The sequence below is a fragment of the Ursus americanus genome, chromosome 14 (genome assembly GCF_024610735.1).
Source record: "Ursus americanus isolate L20-20 chromosome 14, mUrsAme1.1.p, whole genome shotgun sequence".
Taxonomy (NCBI): Eukaryota; Metazoa; Chordata; class Mammalia; order Carnivora; family Ursidae; genus Ursus; species Ursus americanus.
Genome location: NC_142140.1, coordinates 43,775,344 through 43,790,071, shown reverse-complemented (window position 1 = coordinate 43,790,071; position 14,728 = coordinate 43,775,344). Strand labels below are relative to the sequence as shown.

The window sequence follows — 14,728 nt, the reverse complement described above, 5'->3', positions numbered from 1 at the left end:
ACTATTGCTTTATGGAACTCTCACTAATTGTTCCAGTAGCTATGTGGATCTGTGTGTGCAGAGTTCTGTGTCCGAGAGTGTAGCTGCAACTGTGTGTGGCTGCGTTCCTGGTGTACAATTTGGGTGGCTGGTCCTATCTGGGGAGTGTGTGTGTAGCCGTGATCATTTGTATCCTGTTGTGTGTCCCCAGGTGGCCGTCCCCACCCGTGCGTGCGTGTACCCGCCCCCCCCCCGCGGCGGGCACTGCGCGTGCGCGCCCGGCCCACGGTCCCCACAGCGGGACCCATCCGCGCGCCCGCCATCGCCCCTTTAAGAGCGGCGCCCGCGGGCGGCAGGGAGGCGGCGGGCGGGGGCGCGCGCGGCGGGAGGAGGGGGCGCGCGCTTCCCGGAACAGCCCGCGCTGAGGGAAGAGAGGAAGAAAATAAAACCCGTGGCTGGAGCTGAAGCTGGAGCTGCCGCCGCTGCCGCCGCCGCCGCCTTGGCCGTCTGGAGCTCCCCCGCGCGGACGATGCCCGCGGCGCCCGCGCGGGGCTCGGGGCGGTGAGGCCCGGGGCGCGGGGTAGCTATGGCGACCGCTAGCGCGGCCCGCGGTGCCGCCTGACAGGTGTGGGCCCCGGCGGCGGCGGCGGCGGCGGCGGCTCGGAGCAGCATGTACGCCAAGGGGGGCAAGGGCTCGGCCGTGCCCTCCGACAGCCAGGCCCGCGAGAAGTGAGTCGGTGGGCCGGGGCCGCGGGAGCCGGGGGCGGGGCTCGGCGGCCGCGCAGCTTCCGTGGACCCCAATGCCGGCGGGCACGGCGCGGGGCACGTGGGCGCGGGGGCTGGGCGTGCGGGGCCCGAGCGCGCTCGAGGGGTCGCGAGATTTGCGGGGGCGCGCGAGACCCGAGGGGCGCGAGATTTGAGGGGCGCACGAGGCCCGAGGGGCTCGAGGGGTCGCGAGATGGGTGGGAGTGCGTTGGATTTAAGGGGTGTGAGGAGCTTAAGAGCGAGATTTGAGGGGCGCGTGAGACTCCGGGGGCGCGAGGCGCGCAAGGAGTCGTGAGGTTTGCGAGGGGGTGAGCGAGAGCGGAGAGGTCGTGAGAGTTGAAGCGGGCGCGGGAGACCCGAGGTTCGCGAAATTTGAGGGGGCACGTGAAACTCGAGGGCTGGGGAGACCCGAGCGGCTCGAGGGGTCGCGACATTTGCAGGGGCGCGCGAGACACGAGGGCGCAGGATTTGAGGGGGCGCGAGAGACCCGAGCGGGACTCGAGGGTCGCGAGACCTCCCCGACGGTCGAGACTTGGGTGCGCGAGTTTGCGGTCGCGCGTGCGCGTGAGGTCGCGTACCCCGCGGCTTCCCACAGTCTCCGGCGAAGTTTCCGGGGCGGGCGACACTGACCATTTAGGGACCCCTGCACGTCAGGAAGAGCTCGAGAGAGGCGAGGGCCTGAGGGGTGCTAGCCCCAGCCCCGCGCTGGTAGCTGGGTGGGGCCCCCGGGGAGGCCACACTGGCTCACGGTGGGAGGATGGCTCGCAGTGGGAGGACGCTGGGATCTGCAAAAACACCTCATGCGGAGCCTAAAGGCCCAGTCGTGCCTGTTTTCCAGTGCCCTTGGTGGCCAGACCTGTCCTGGGCTCATCCATTGCTTACAGAGGGCCCCGTCTAAGCCTTGGTTTGGAGATAGGGTTCTGCTGCTGAAGAAAGTTGGGGAAAGACCTGATGGTCACCTCCCCTCTTTCATCCGTGGGGGTGCCCGGGCCCTGGAGAGGAAGCGATGTGCTGAGGTCTCAGGGTCTGGGGTGCGGGAGAGCTCTCAGGAGGCGGGAGTGGGGCTAGGAGCCCGGGCCACCCCGGAGAGGTCCGCTGGTTGCTCTGAGCATCGGTTTCTGAAATAGGGACAACTGGCCTTGTAGGATTCTCACAAGGAGGGGTGAGAGGCTGCAGGTAGAGCACCCCACACAGGCAGCCACCAGCCGAGCCACTTCCTGTCTCTGGGCCTCGGTTTCCTCCTCTGTGAAATAGGTGTGTGTGTGGGGGGGTTACACTGCTCAGGTCCTCAGCTCTCTGGTACTGTGTTGTTCTCCCTGCTCGCAGTCTTGCCTCCTCCTGCCCGTCTTCCTTCTCAGGTCCCTGTCCTGGGCCTGCTTCTTGGTCCTCATCTCAACACTAGGTCTGGGACAGCCTGCCCCAGAAATGGACTGAGTACCTGCTGGGTGCGTGGATGGTGGATCCAATAATAAACACTCCCAGCCTACAGGGTAGCCTGGAGGGCACCTACCACCCGGAACTAGCACTTGCTTTTGGTCCTTGGTTTGGGGGCTTTTTAAATAAGAGGACGAAGGTGACAGGGATTGTCGAAGGCCCTTTTGTCCCCTTTATATCCTTCCGCCTGTGGCCCCAGAGGTTCTGCCCATGTGAAGGGCTGCCAGGTAGGTTTAAATAGTTCCATAAATGACAGCCGTGGTTGGTGTCTTGTGTTTTGGGACTGGTTTTGAGAAGGGGTGCATGACCGCGGGTAGTTTGTTCCTTAGCCCCTCAGGTGAGGGAATCACCTTGTGTTTGCTCTCTTGCTGGGCTTCCAGGTGTGGCTGTGGGCATCCTTGTTAGGAGGGCAGATGGGCAAGAGGTTCTTGAGAAAGGAACCCCCGAACTGAGTCCTGGAGGCTAAGCAGAGCCAGTGGACACAGGGAAGCTTCCAGGGAAAGACTTGAGAAGTGGAAGGAACAGGAGGAGGAGGAGACAGAGGGGAATTTGTGAGTGGGGGTCATCACCCAGGCCACTGGCTGGGCGAAGGGCTGTAAGGGGCAAGCATGGAGGCTGCCAGACAGATGGTGAGGAGACACCCAAAGGCCTGGCCTTGAGGGTGGGGGGGGGGGGGCTGGGGGAAGAAATGTGTGGGCTGGAGCGTCCCTCTGTTGGAAGTGACAGGAGGCCCTGAGTAGAGGGCGTCTCCCAGCCCCCAGAGCAAGTTCAGAGGCTTTAAGGGGGAGGAGGACGCTGTGCTAGTGCTCAGAGCCTCCGTTACCTCCCATAATTCTTGCTAATTACAGTGGTGGGGCCGCACTGTAGTCTCCGAGGCTCTGACACCCCATTCTGTCATCCGAGTAGCCCCGTGAGCTTTTCTTCCTGTGAGCACTTGGGGTCTGGGCTCCCCATATCCTCTAGGTCACTCGTTCCTTCCATCCACCTGCCCTCTTACCGCAGAAGCCCCTCCCATGAGTGTGCTCTTTGTTCTGTAGGTCATTTGCCAGCCTTGGTTAGGGGTGGGGAGGCCAGGATTTGGATCCAGAGCCCAGGCCCTTCCCTGTAACTGAGATCAGGGCCTGGACAGAGACACCTCAAGCTGGAGGCCGCGCATGGGGTGGCGCCCTGAAGGTCTCAAAACAACATGGTCAGATATCCAGGCTTCAAAAATTTTCACTCAAAACAAAACAAAACAGCTCATGATCCTTCCCTGAGACTCAATCCTGGTAAAAATTAAATATGAACACATAAGAGAAATCAGCAAAACTTAAAATCTTCTCTGGCTTCTCTTTGCTTTGGGGATAAAACCCCAAATCCTAAACGTTGAAATACTAAGCTAACTTTTACTGGTGCTTACCAGACTGCTTGTGTTAATCCTGACCTCGCAGGAGGGAGTCCCCGTGTTGGTTTGTTCATTCATTTCAGGTAGCTAGGGTCCCGAGATGCCCTGGGTGGTGTTGTAATTTCAGTAGTGAACGAAAGAGACCCAAGTCCCTGCCCTCCCAAAGCTATATTCCAGAAGGAGCTGCAGGCAGTGTGTCAGACTAGGGGGAGGATGGGGCAGGTGGAGGTTTGGTGTGACAGGGAAGACTGTGACAGGTGACATTTGAGCCACATAGGTCTCTAGGTGCCCGTGCCCTGGGTGGGGGAACACCCTGTGCAAAGGCCCTGGGGTGGAGGAGGGCCAGTGTGCATGTGTTGGGGCATTGGAGGGAATGAAGGAGGAGTGTTATAGGGTGTGTGTGCGCATGTAGACTAGAGGCTGGGGAGAGAGCAGCCCTGGGGGAGCCCTGTCGAAATCCAGGTAAGAGATGGTAGTGGCCTAGACCAGGTGTGGTAGAGGAGGCAGGAAGAGGGCTCCAAAGCAGAAGACAGAGCTTTTTCCTTAACTTTTTTCCCTAAATTCAGTAAGTGCAGTGATGTCAGGGGGATGACCGGGTGGGTATTCACACTCCTGTGTACCTTTGTGAGTCAAGGCCAGACTACCCAAGTCAGATTGGGGTGGGGGACAGGGGAGGTGGGAGAGGAGGAAGCTAGGTGGGGAGCATGTTGAGGATGGGCCACTAGATGTTACGTGATCCCCAAGTTCGGTGGGGCCAGGCTGGAGCACCGCATGGGGAGCTGCATGAAGATGTCATCAAAGCGAGAGAGGAGGCTACCCAGAGAGAGAAGCGAGGGCCCAGGGTTGAGCTGGGGCAGGGCTAATGGAGCGGGGAGGGGAGCAGGCAGGGGTGGGGTCCTGCATCCTGGATCAGATGCCACCCCTGAACAGTCAAGGGCAAAGGGGAGGTGTAGGAAGACCTGATGGCTGGCAGTGTGAGTCCTTGGTGGATGTGGTGGGAGCCAAGGGTCATTTCTTCAGGAAGCTTCCTGAGTCAGAATGTCCCCGAGGGCAAGACTGCAGCCTCCCTGCCCCTATCCTTACACCTGCCTACCTGGATCCCCCCATCCCATCTTGCTCCCTTATCTCTGGGCATCTCACCCCCAGACTTTCCTGCTTCCTGCAGTGACCCCCAAAAGGGGTGAGGGACTGGCTGGACCTCTCTCAGCCTCTCTCCTTGCCGGGGGGGTGGGGGCAGGCCTGGGCTGGTTGGCTCTGCTTCAGCCTGTTGGCTTGTCACGTTTGTTCCTTCACTGATGGACTGGGGGCTGGCAGATGCAGACCACTTGAAGGCTCAGGAAGCCTCTAGAAAGGAAGAGAATTATGGGAGTGAGTTGGACGGTTAAGCCTGGAGGCCATGGGGTCCAAGGGCTGAGAGGTGTGTAGTGACGTGGCAGAGTCTACAGCCAGTCTTGAGGAAAACCCACACTTGGAGTATCGTGACCACTGCGAGCCATACCCCTCTGTGCCCTGTCCCTGTTGGTGGCTGTCACAGCTCACTTGGTGTGGTGTAAGCCGGGGGCACACCTTGCCCTGGCACAGCTGCCCACCCCAGTCCCTCAGATGTCCACCTCTGTCCTTCCCTAGCACATGCTACCTTGGCTTGAACTGCCTCAGTGAGGTCTGAGGGCAGCTGAGGAAGGGGGGGTGAGTGGATGGGGGGCGGGTACATGAGGATCAAGAAGCCTGTCTGGGAAGGTGGGAGAGAACAGGAACATGAGTCAAAGCAGGGTTATTTTAGGATGGGGCCCTCAGCCAGGGAAGGGTGGCCAGCTGAGTGGGAAGGCATCCTGGAAGGGCTTCCAGCTTAGGCCCGCCCTTGGGGAGCCCCCCGGGTCTTGGATCTAGACCCTACCTTCCCAGCCCACCCCGGGGCCCGGACGGACAGTAGGTCCCTGGGAGCACGGGGAGGGGCCGGTAACTGTGATGGTTGGGAAATGGGTGACCGCAGGAGGCAGGCAGTTGTTTCTCTGCTTGCTGGTGGGGAGGACTGCTGAGGGGTGGTGGGCGCCGAGGGTGCGGAGGCTCAGAAGATGGTGTAGAGGGGCCGGGCCTCCCTGTGCGGCCTGTGAAGGACACCGCTGGTTGGGACGTGGCCTGTGTTCTCGGGGCAGGCAGCAGCCAAGCTGGTGTGTCCAGGGGTACTGGGCACTGTGTTTCCACAAGGCAGCGCCATGGCAGCCAAGTGGCACCGGAGGCCCTACTGCCCCTCACCTGCCCTTGCTTCTCCACGCTCCCTCTGCAGGGCTGGTATAGCTAGGTCATGGCCACCACAGGTGGATGGGCACTGGTCCTGAGAAAGAGAATGGGGGTCTGGGGACACCTGGAGGAGGATGACCTCAGGTTAGAGGGCCCCTTTCTTTGCCTAGCAGACAAGGCTGGAAGGAAGTTAGGTGTTGGCCCATGGCCACATGGCCTCGGGTACCCGCTGGGAGGCCCTACCCAGCGCCGAGTCTGGAGTGACCTCCAGGAGTCCTTTCTCTTGGCCAGAAGACCTCCCTGGGACAAAGGCAACAGCACTGGCAGGACAGCGCCAGGACTTAGTCCACGAGGGGATGTGGAACTGAGCAGAATGGATGGCTTGCAAGTCGGGGGTCAGGGACTGCTGGGAGTGCTGCGTAGAGGAAGGGCCTGCCGGCTGGGTATTGCTGGGTGTGTAGGAGTTGGCAGGTCTGAGCACCTGCTGAAGCCATCATGTCTGGGATAGATGGGGGGGCGTTGGTGAACCATCGGAGGGCAGTAAGTGAGGCTGAGGATGGTGTCACGAAGGGTTCACTGAGGCCTCTCCCAGGGACCCTTGGGGAGGGGGTTGTGGGGCCGGCCGCAGGCCTCCAGAGAGCCTGAGCCCGCCCCCACCCTTCCTGCCTGCAGGTTGGCGCTATATGTGTACGAGTACCTGCTGCACGTCGGTGCCCAGAAGTCAGCCCAGACCTTTCTGTCTGAGGTAAGCCAGTCTCGCCAGCAGAGCCCCCCGCCAGCTGGGTCCTTCCTTACTACCCATACCCCTTTCCATTGGGGCTCTAGTGGTGGGGTTGGGTTGCCCCTCTGCTGGCCCTGGGAACGGAGGGCTGGGGTGGGTCAGGGCCTGTGGGCTCGGGTCGAGGCATCTGTCTGGCCATCTGAGGATCTGTGCTCACTTCTCTGCCCCTTACTCAGTTGTCCCGGGTGCCGCACCCTTGCTCAGGGCTGCTGGTTCCCTGTTCCCCAGGCACCAGGATGGGCTGGGGCTGCCCCAGGTTGGAAGAAGTTGGGCAGGGCCGGGCAGCAGGCACCCTCACTGTCTTGCTTTCCCCCTGCAGATCCGATGGGAGAAGAACATTACGCTGGGGGAACCCCCAGGCTTCCTGCATTCCTGGTGGTGGTGCGTGTGGGGCTGACCAGGGTGGGCCATGGAGGGGGGCTGGGTGGGGACGCATGGGGAAACTATCGTCCCCCCTTGCCGCCCACAGCGTGTTCTGGGACTTGTACTGTGCAGCGCCCGACCGCAGAGAGGCATGTGAGCACTCAAATGAGGCCAAGGCCTTCCAGGACTACGTGAGTCCCTGCCCCAGGGACCGGGACCAGGGCTCTTGGGCATGGGCCGGTTTGGGGGCCTGTGGCCTTGGGGCTGGCTTGGGTGGGCAGGTGGGCCTGGTGTTGGGGTTTGATCTGGGATCTTGGCCGCTTCTGGGGAGTCCCTATGCCCTCTGCTCAGTCTATGGTCACTCATGGGGTGGGGGAGGCTCCTTCCATTGCACCCAGTCCCTGAGGGTCCCCACAGCTCCCCCCACACCTTCTGCGGCCAGCCCTATCTCTCCTCCCCCTCATCTGAATCCCTTGGGGAGCCAGGAGCTCTGCCTCCCCATCTGCCCAGCTGTGTGTGTGTGTGTGTGTGTGTGTGTGTGTGTGTGTGTGCGCGCGCACGCATGTGTTGGGGGTTGGGTTCACCACTGCATATCTCCTCCCACCCCAGCCTTCCCGAGCCCAGGGGGCGGTGGGGTTGGCTAACTGGCAGGTGCACCCTTGAGCAGTAGAGGCCCAGCACTGGTCACAGTTCCTGACTTTGCTTGGTCATTGGGGCTGTTGACCCCACCTCTTTGGCCTCAGTTTCCCTCCGGGTTGAGTGGGGGTCAGAGGCCTATCTGGAGAGGAGGGGGGATAACATGAAAGGGCTGGTGGCATCTCATTGTCATGGGGAGCAGATGGCCCCTGCCTTCATCCTCTTCGTCCTGTCTGTTGGGCTTGGCCACCTGGCTTCTCAGAAAGGTCTCCGGCCAGACGGGAAGGGCTTGGGGGCTCTGGGCCCACTCAAGGGGGAAGCAGCGGCTCAGCTGTCGTCCAGGGGCGGCGCAGCTGTAGGCGAGTTCCCCCTTCTCCCCCTCCCCCTCGTGCACCCACTCTCCTACAGCTGGCGTCTTCACAGCCTGAGCAATCCGCCTTGCTGTGCCCCCTCGGGCCTCCCAGGGCGTGGCCGTCCCCATCTCGCTCTGCAATTGGTCAAGGTCGTGCACCGCCCCCCCACATAAAGCGCTCCCCCACCCCTCAAGGGCAGGCCTTTGTAGAGCCGGGGTGCAGCCCGCGAGGGGTGGGGGTTCATCGTGCCCCCGAAGACGCTTCGCACCCGCTGTACAATGTATATGGGAGCCAGGGTCACACTGATGGTCCCCATCGGGTTCTACTGCTCGTGTGCCGTCCCCCTGACTCTCTCCTGCCAGAACTGGGGCTCCAGGGGTGTCTGGAGCTGTGTGCGTGCATGACTCCGCGTGGGCGCGCACTCCCAGTCGAGCCCTAGCTCCTCCCAGCCTGTGCAGCGCCCCCTTCCCTCCCCACCCCTGCCCCTGGCTTCGCCTCTGCCCCCGCCTCTAGCGGCCTCTCTGGGCCCCTCTGGGGAGGGCAGGGCGGCGGAACGCAGTGTTCTCCACATCGACGGGAGCGCGCTTCCCGGGAGCGCGCTGGTTACCATGGCAGCGGAGTGCGTCGTCGGGGGAGATGGTGCAGGCACAGCAGGCGTGGGGTGGGGGGAGCGCCCTGGCCATGGTGTGACGGGTTCCCTGTGGCTGCAGGCGCACATCCTGCCCGGCTGCTGCTCTAACGTGGGGGGAGCGCCGTGCTTGCCTCCCCTGCGCGGTCGGGCCTCCTCCGAATAGGGGCTCAGTTCATCCCCTCCCGGCTCTGCGGCCGACCTCGGCGTCTCCAGGAAACGCTAGCGCGCCCAACCCATTGTCATAGCAACGCGGGATGGGCCAGGGCGTCTCCGAGTGGATGATTGACGTGGGGGGTCTAGCTCGGGCCTCCCGCCAGGGAGGGTGGGCCAGCCCTGTATTAACCCTTCTGGGCTTAGAGTTGGGGAGACGCATTGGGTGAGGGGTGCCCCTTGTTCTCCCTGCCCCCACACCTCATCGGCAGCCCAGAGAGTAGCTCTTCTCCCCCGCCCCACCAGGAAATGCTCTGGCGCCTGCTGCGGCTTGAAAGGGGGGAACTGCTCTCCCACCCTCCCTGTGGGGTAGGTTGGGGGGAGCGGACAGACCGAGGGCTCAGAAGTACCTCCTCCAGCCACTGAGGCAGGCGCCTGCGAGAATACAAGAGCAGCTCCAGCTGTCAGGCTGTGTGTGTGTTGGGGGGGCGCGTTGTGAGGTGGAGGCAGGAGGGACCTGACAGTTTGGAGGGGGTGAGAGTTTTATCCCCCCATTCCTAGGGTCTCGGGCTTTTAAAAGGTTGGTGCTAGGCCCTGGGAGTGTTTTCAGTCACCTTAGGCCAGGGAAGGTGTCTGCCCCCACCCCCCAGCTTGGGGCCTGGGCAGGAGTCCTTCGGAGGTTCATCTTTGGGAAGGGGCAGGAAGGGAGGGGGGCAGCTTGCAATACCCAGGGGAAGGGTTGTGTCTCCAGGGGTCCAGCTCTGACCCAGCCAGAGAGCCCTCTCCCCACTTCCGTGGGGACAGGAAATGCTGTGTGACTGTGGGCAAAATACTTAACTCCTCTGAGCCGAAGTGGCTGCAGTTTTGCAAATTCCTGAGCGTCCCTGTGTGATGGCTTGTGCCAGCCCCAGGGGTAGCCGCCACACAGACCATACCCTTCCTCTTGGATCCTGTTGGGGGTGGAGTGGGGCCAGATGATCCAGACAGACAAGAGTCAAGGGGACCCCAGAGAAGTACTGTCTTTACTCAGTCCTTGCAGAGTCCTCCTCCTCTATCCTTTGATGTGTCCCCTCTACCCTGTAGGCTAGGCCTCCATTTCCCTCCTCCTCCCTGCTCTGTTCCCAAAGGCAGACAAGCCTGGGACTTGGAACCTATCAGAGGAAGTGGCCTGTCAGCCTGTCCCCCTGCCAGCTCTGGCCTGCCACCAGCATCTCCACCCTTGGCTGACATGGGAACTCCCTTGTCTAGCACCCGGTCTTCTTCCCTCCTCCAACTGAAGAGAGGTCTGGAGCCTGGAGACCCCACCCCAGTAGTCCTGCTCTTCCTTCCCCTCCCTGCTGGAGGAGGAGGGGGGTGGTCTGCTCAGCAGCTCCAGGGAGGAGCCCTCTGGGACGGAGTTTCATCTCGAAGCTGCCAGTTGATTTTTGTGTTTATTTGGGGTGTCTTGGGTAGAGCTGGGAGTCCAGCTAAACCACCTTACCAGCCAGGAGGATATGGGGCCTGTTGGGCCGGGGCTAGAGTCAGGGACGGCGCCCCCACTAGTCTGAGGTGAGATTTCGATGGAAAGAGCAAGTCTGTGCCAGATGCAGGAGGCACGTACCCACGGGGTCCTGGGTCATTGACGTTTTTAGACCCCCCAGAATCCTCAGGCTTGGGACTGACTCCTTAGGAGCCGGGATCCCCAGGTCCCTGGCCTCCTCCCTGGGCTGTGGGCTACGTCTCGCAGGGCCCCGATCACCTTCAGTATCTTGGGTACAGCAAAGAGGCAAAGCCTGGGTCCTCGGCCACACCGCACATTTGAGGAGGGCGCTGAGTCAGGGTTGCTAAAACCAGGGTGGGGACAGGGGCAGCTGCTCCTCCTTCACGTAGAGAACCTTCCAGGTCTCTTCACATCCTCACATGGGTAGGCGATCTGATGGCCCAGTTTCCTTGTTCTGCAGAGTGGGCTGTTTGCGGATAGGAGGGGACACTCAAGCAGGAAGTGACATGACCTGGCTCTCCTGGTCTTCCTCACCCCTGCAGAGTGCTGTAGCGGCCCCCAGTCCTGTGATGGGGAGCATGGCCCCCAACGACGCAATGGCAGCAGGCCCCATGGCACCCGGCTTCTTCCAGGTACAGCCAGGGCCGATGACCCTTGTTCTCCAACTCAAGTGGGCATGTGTCTCAGAGGGTGACCAGCACGGGCCATGATGGGGGTGAGGAGATCCTACGGGGAGAGGCCCCAGCCTCAGTGGGGTAGGGGGGTTGTCACTGAGGTGGGTATTTGCATGCAGGCTTTGGTGGTGCCGGCAGGGGAGGGGCCGCAGGGGACGGGTCAATCGGACCGGGCGCCAGTGCGGGAGAGGGCAGGGTCTCTGCGAGGTTGGTCTGCGCGGGCCTGGTTGCTCAGGGCCTCAGAGCATGGCTCTCTGAGCCATGGGTCTTGCCCGTGACTGTTCCCGTAGGGCCCCTCACCCCAAACCCCGTCTTCCACTCGGAGGAGTGCAGGGCTGGCCCACCCTCCCGCCTCCATGGCGTCCCCTCACCCTCCCTGGCCAAGCTCAGCAGGGCCACAGAGAGCAGTGAAGCTTCGGTGGACCTCGCTCCTCCCAACCCACCTGGTTCTGTCCTCCTAGGGCCCCCCCGGCTCCCAGCAGCCCCCCCACAACCCCAACGCCCCCATTATGGGGCCTCATGTTCAGGTAAGGACCTGTGACACCCTGCCCCTTTGCACACGCACGTCCCAGCCACTCGAGCCCCCCGCCCCATGCACTCAGGCACCGGGCACTGGCTGGCTGCGCTTTGCTGGCTGGTCCCGGAGGAGGGGGCTGTCCAGGCTGGGGCCCCGGGTGCTGCAGGAACGGGGTAGCTTTGGGGGGTGAGCGGGTGGCGGGAGGTGCTGATCCCCGGCCCACCTCTTCCAGCCCTTCATGTCACCGCGGTTCCCAGGGGGCCCCCGGCCCACCCTGCGGATGCCGAGTCAGGTGAGAGAGGGATGAGGGGATGGGGGGCAGGAGTTGGGCCAGGGTGGGGGTACCCACACTCAGTGCTGCCACTCCCCCCCCCTTCCCGCAGCCTCCTGTGGGCCTCCCCGGCTCCCAGCCCCTCCTCCCTGGCGCCATGGAACCCTCCCCGCGTGCTCAGGGTGAGTAGGGAAGCTCCAGCTGCTGCCACCCCCCACCCATTAGGACCCCAGCTCCAAGTGCCTCGTCCCTGCTGCCTCCTGGTGCAGAACCACCCTCCTACAGCACATGTCCACCCTGGGGAGTGTTACTGGCCTGAGCCCCCTTCCTTCTGCCCCCACTTCAGGGCATCCAAGCATGGGCCCGATGCAGAGAGTGACACCTCCACGGGGCATGGCCAGTGTTGGACCCCAGGTGAGGGCTGGGCCAGGAGAGGGGGTGCGCGTCAGGGGCTTCCCCCGACACCTTGAGCTGCACTCACAGCCCTTTTGCCTTCCCAGAGCTATGGAGGTGGCATGCGGCCCCCACCCAACTCCCTCGCCGGCCCAGGCCTGCCCACCATGAACATGTAAGGCCAGGAGAGACCCCTGGGGTGTGCCCGTGCAGGCCACCACCCAGCTTCATGGGCCAGCTCTGCTGGACCAGACTCAGTCTGCACAACAGCTCTGGTGGTTTACTCTGTTTTGGGTGGGGAAACTGAGGCCCACAGGCCAGTGAGTGATAGGCTGGGATTTGAAGGCTGACTAGAATCCATCCCTGGTTACCAACTCTCAGCCATGGTCTGCTGCTCTGCTGGCCTATTTGGGGGCACATGGGGCAGGGTGGGGCAGTCACGGAGTGTGTCGTGGGGGGCTGCGTACCACCTGGCCTCACCCCAGGGTCCACCCGCTATCTCTTCTAGGGGCCCTGGAGTGCGAGGCCCATGGGCCAGCCCCAGTGGAAACTCGGTGAGTGGCGGGCGGAGGGGGGCAGGGGAGGGGGAGGGTGGAGGGGTGGGTGAGCGGTGTGGGGGTAGAGTGGGCCAGCTGCTCATAGCTGCCCTTCTTCCCAGATTCCCTATTCCTCCTCCTCCCCCGGCAGCTACACGGTGAGTGACGCTGTGGCTGGGCCGCTGGAGCCAGGAGGCAGGGGGGTGGTTGGCAGATGGGGGGGGGGGTCTTTCTCACCTTCTTTTGTCTCCTTCCTTGTGCAGGGACCCCCAGGAGGAGGTGGGCCCCCTGGAACACCCATCATGCCCAGCCCTGGAGGTGCTACAGCCTGGGCGGGGTGGGGGGGGTGTGCTTGCCTGGAGAAACCCTCCCACCCCAGCCCCTCACGCCCCAGTCTCCCCCCCCAGACTCCACCAACTCCGGCGAGAGCATGTACACGATCATGAACCCCGTTGGGCCGGGCGCCGGCAGGGCTAATGTGAGTGTGGGGTCCAGGGTGGGGGCTGCGGAAGGCGGTGGCTCCGCCGGGGATCTGGTGGCCCGAGTCCCACGCTGCCCCCCCGCCCGCAGTTCCCGCTCGGCCCTGGTCCGGAGGGCCCCATGGCGGCCATGAGTGCGATGGAGCCTCACCACGTGAACGGATCCCTGGGTGAGTGGGCCTCCCGAGACACGCACCCCACGCCCCAGCCCCGCCGCTTCGCGAGCCTTTTGCGCCCCCTGGCGGTTGCTCCCGCCCCTCTCCCTGGCTCTTCTGTCGGCGTCCTGGTTGCACCCTGAGCCTCCGCGGGCCGCTCACTGACAGGAGCTGCGATGGGGGGCACGGGGGGAGGAAGTTCCACTAGCTAAACCAAGAGTGCCATCACTGACCCCCGTCCGGACCCTCCATCCGGGACCCCCAGCAGCGCCCCAGCGGGCTGGGCCCAGAGACGGAGGCACGGCCGCGGGGCAAGTTCAGGCAGGGGTTAGTTGACCCTGAGCTGCGGCGGGGGCGGGGGGATTGGTGCTGGGCCTGGCGCAGGCGCATCTGAGCCGCGGTCTGCCGTCTGTCGGTCCACAGGCTCGGGCGATATGGACGGGTTGCCGAAGGTGAGGGGCCGCGCTCCTGCGTGGGGCGGGGCCTGGGGCTCCCTGGGTGCGGGGATGCGGGCTTGGACAGAGTTGTGAGGCCTGGTTCGGGTTGGGCCGAGCGGTGGGCAGGGCCTGGCCCGCGGGGCGGGGAGTACTGCGCTGACCGCGGCCGCCCCCAGAGCTCCCCCGGCGCCGTGGCCGGCCTGAGCAACGCCCCGGGCACCCCGCGGGACGACGGCGAGATGGCGGCCGCCGGGACCTTCCTACACCCGTTCCCGAGCGAAAGCGTAAGCGACTGCGTCGACTCCCCCCCCGCGGCGGCGTCGGGCCGGAGGGGCCTGGCGGGCAGACCCCGGCGGGGCGGCCGGGGGGCCAGAGCAAGACCGTGACCGCGGCGGGCCAGGTGGGGGGGCGGCCGCGGCATCCTTCCCCTCCCCTCTCCTCCCTCTCTCCCCCTCCCGCCCTAATCTCACCGGCCCGCCCCCTATCCCAACCCCACCCTGGGACCCGCACCCCAGGGCGGTCTCCCCACGCATCGCCACCTGTCTCCTCCCCTCCCTCCGCCCCGTCCCCCATTCTCCCCGGGGGGCGGGTCCCAGTATAGGCCGGAGCTGAGCCCGCCTCCGCGCGCCACCCCCTCGTCTCTCCGCAGTACTCGCCCGGGATGACCATGAGCGTGTGATGGGGCAGCAGCCCCTTGCCCACTGCCGGCCTCGGCTTCTGCCCAGTGCCCCTGCCTGGGACCAAGGTCCAGGGGCTCGGGCAGTCTGCTGGGTGAGGGTCTGAGGTCACACCTCGGGCGACTGTACTCCATCCAGTTCAAGGATTGGACAGCTGGGAGGCCCCGCACGAAGGACTCTCATTTTATAAGAAAACAAAAAACAAAACAAAACGCAAGGACCTCAGAGACGTTTTTTCCTGTATAGGCCCTTCCCGCCATTTCTATTTTGTCCCAGGGGGCTCCTTGTCCTTGGGGACCTCCTTTCCCCTGGACGGCAGGGGTGGGCCCCATCAATAAATGTAACTTGGTTTTGGTTTTTGGTATCTGGTCTCAGATTTCTTCGCTGTGGCTTGT

General features: G+C 63.6%; 1 protein-coding gene across 4 annotated transcripts; it reads left to right on the top strand.

The window, feature by feature from the left end:
- The first annotated feature begins 295 nt into the window (after positions 1-295).
- SSBP4 (single stranded DNA binding protein 4) lies at positions 296-14,697 on the top strand. 4 transcript variants are annotated; one of them, XM_045778647.2, is made up of 18 exons: positions 296-708; positions 6,473-6,545; positions 6,901-6,962; positions 7,051-7,135; positions 10,737-10,826; positions 11,330-11,395; positions 11,618-11,677; positions 11,769-11,838; positions 12,003-12,070; positions 12,157-12,224; positions 12,558-12,603; positions 12,708-12,743; positions 12,849-12,903; positions 12,993-13,063; positions 13,156-13,234; positions 13,643-13,671; positions 13,833-14,056; positions 14,306-14,697. In XM_045778647.2, exons 1-17 carry the CDS (start codon positions 650-652, stop codon positions 14,040-14,042), a joined length of 1,227 nt encoding a protein of 408 aa, XP_045634603.1. In that variant the 5' UTR covers positions 296-649; the 3' UTR covers positions 14,043-14,056; positions 14,306-14,697. The 4 variants fall into 4 exon arrangements, with proteins under 4 accessions (XP_045634603.1, XP_045634605.1, XP_045634606.1 ...); XM_045778650.2 differs by having other exon boundaries at positions 299-708; positions 13,833-13,940; XM_045778649.2 differs by lacking the exon at positions 11,330-11,395 and having other exon boundaries at positions 298-708.
- Positions 14,698-14,728: the final 31 nt, after the last annotated feature.

Coding starts and splice junctions, on each gene's coding strand:
- SSBP4 (XM_045778647.2), top strand. CDS start 650: ATGTACGCCAAGGGGGGCAAGGGCTCGGCCGTGCCCTCCGACAGCCAG. Junction 11,396..11,617: donor TTATGGGGCCTCATGTTCAG/GTAAGGACCTGT, acceptor CACCTCTTCCAG/CCCTTCATGTCACCGCGGTT. Junction 11,678..11,768: donor CCCTGCGGATGCCGAGTCAG/GTGAGAGAGGGA, acceptor CCCTTCCCGCAG/CCTCCTGTGGGCCTCCCCGG.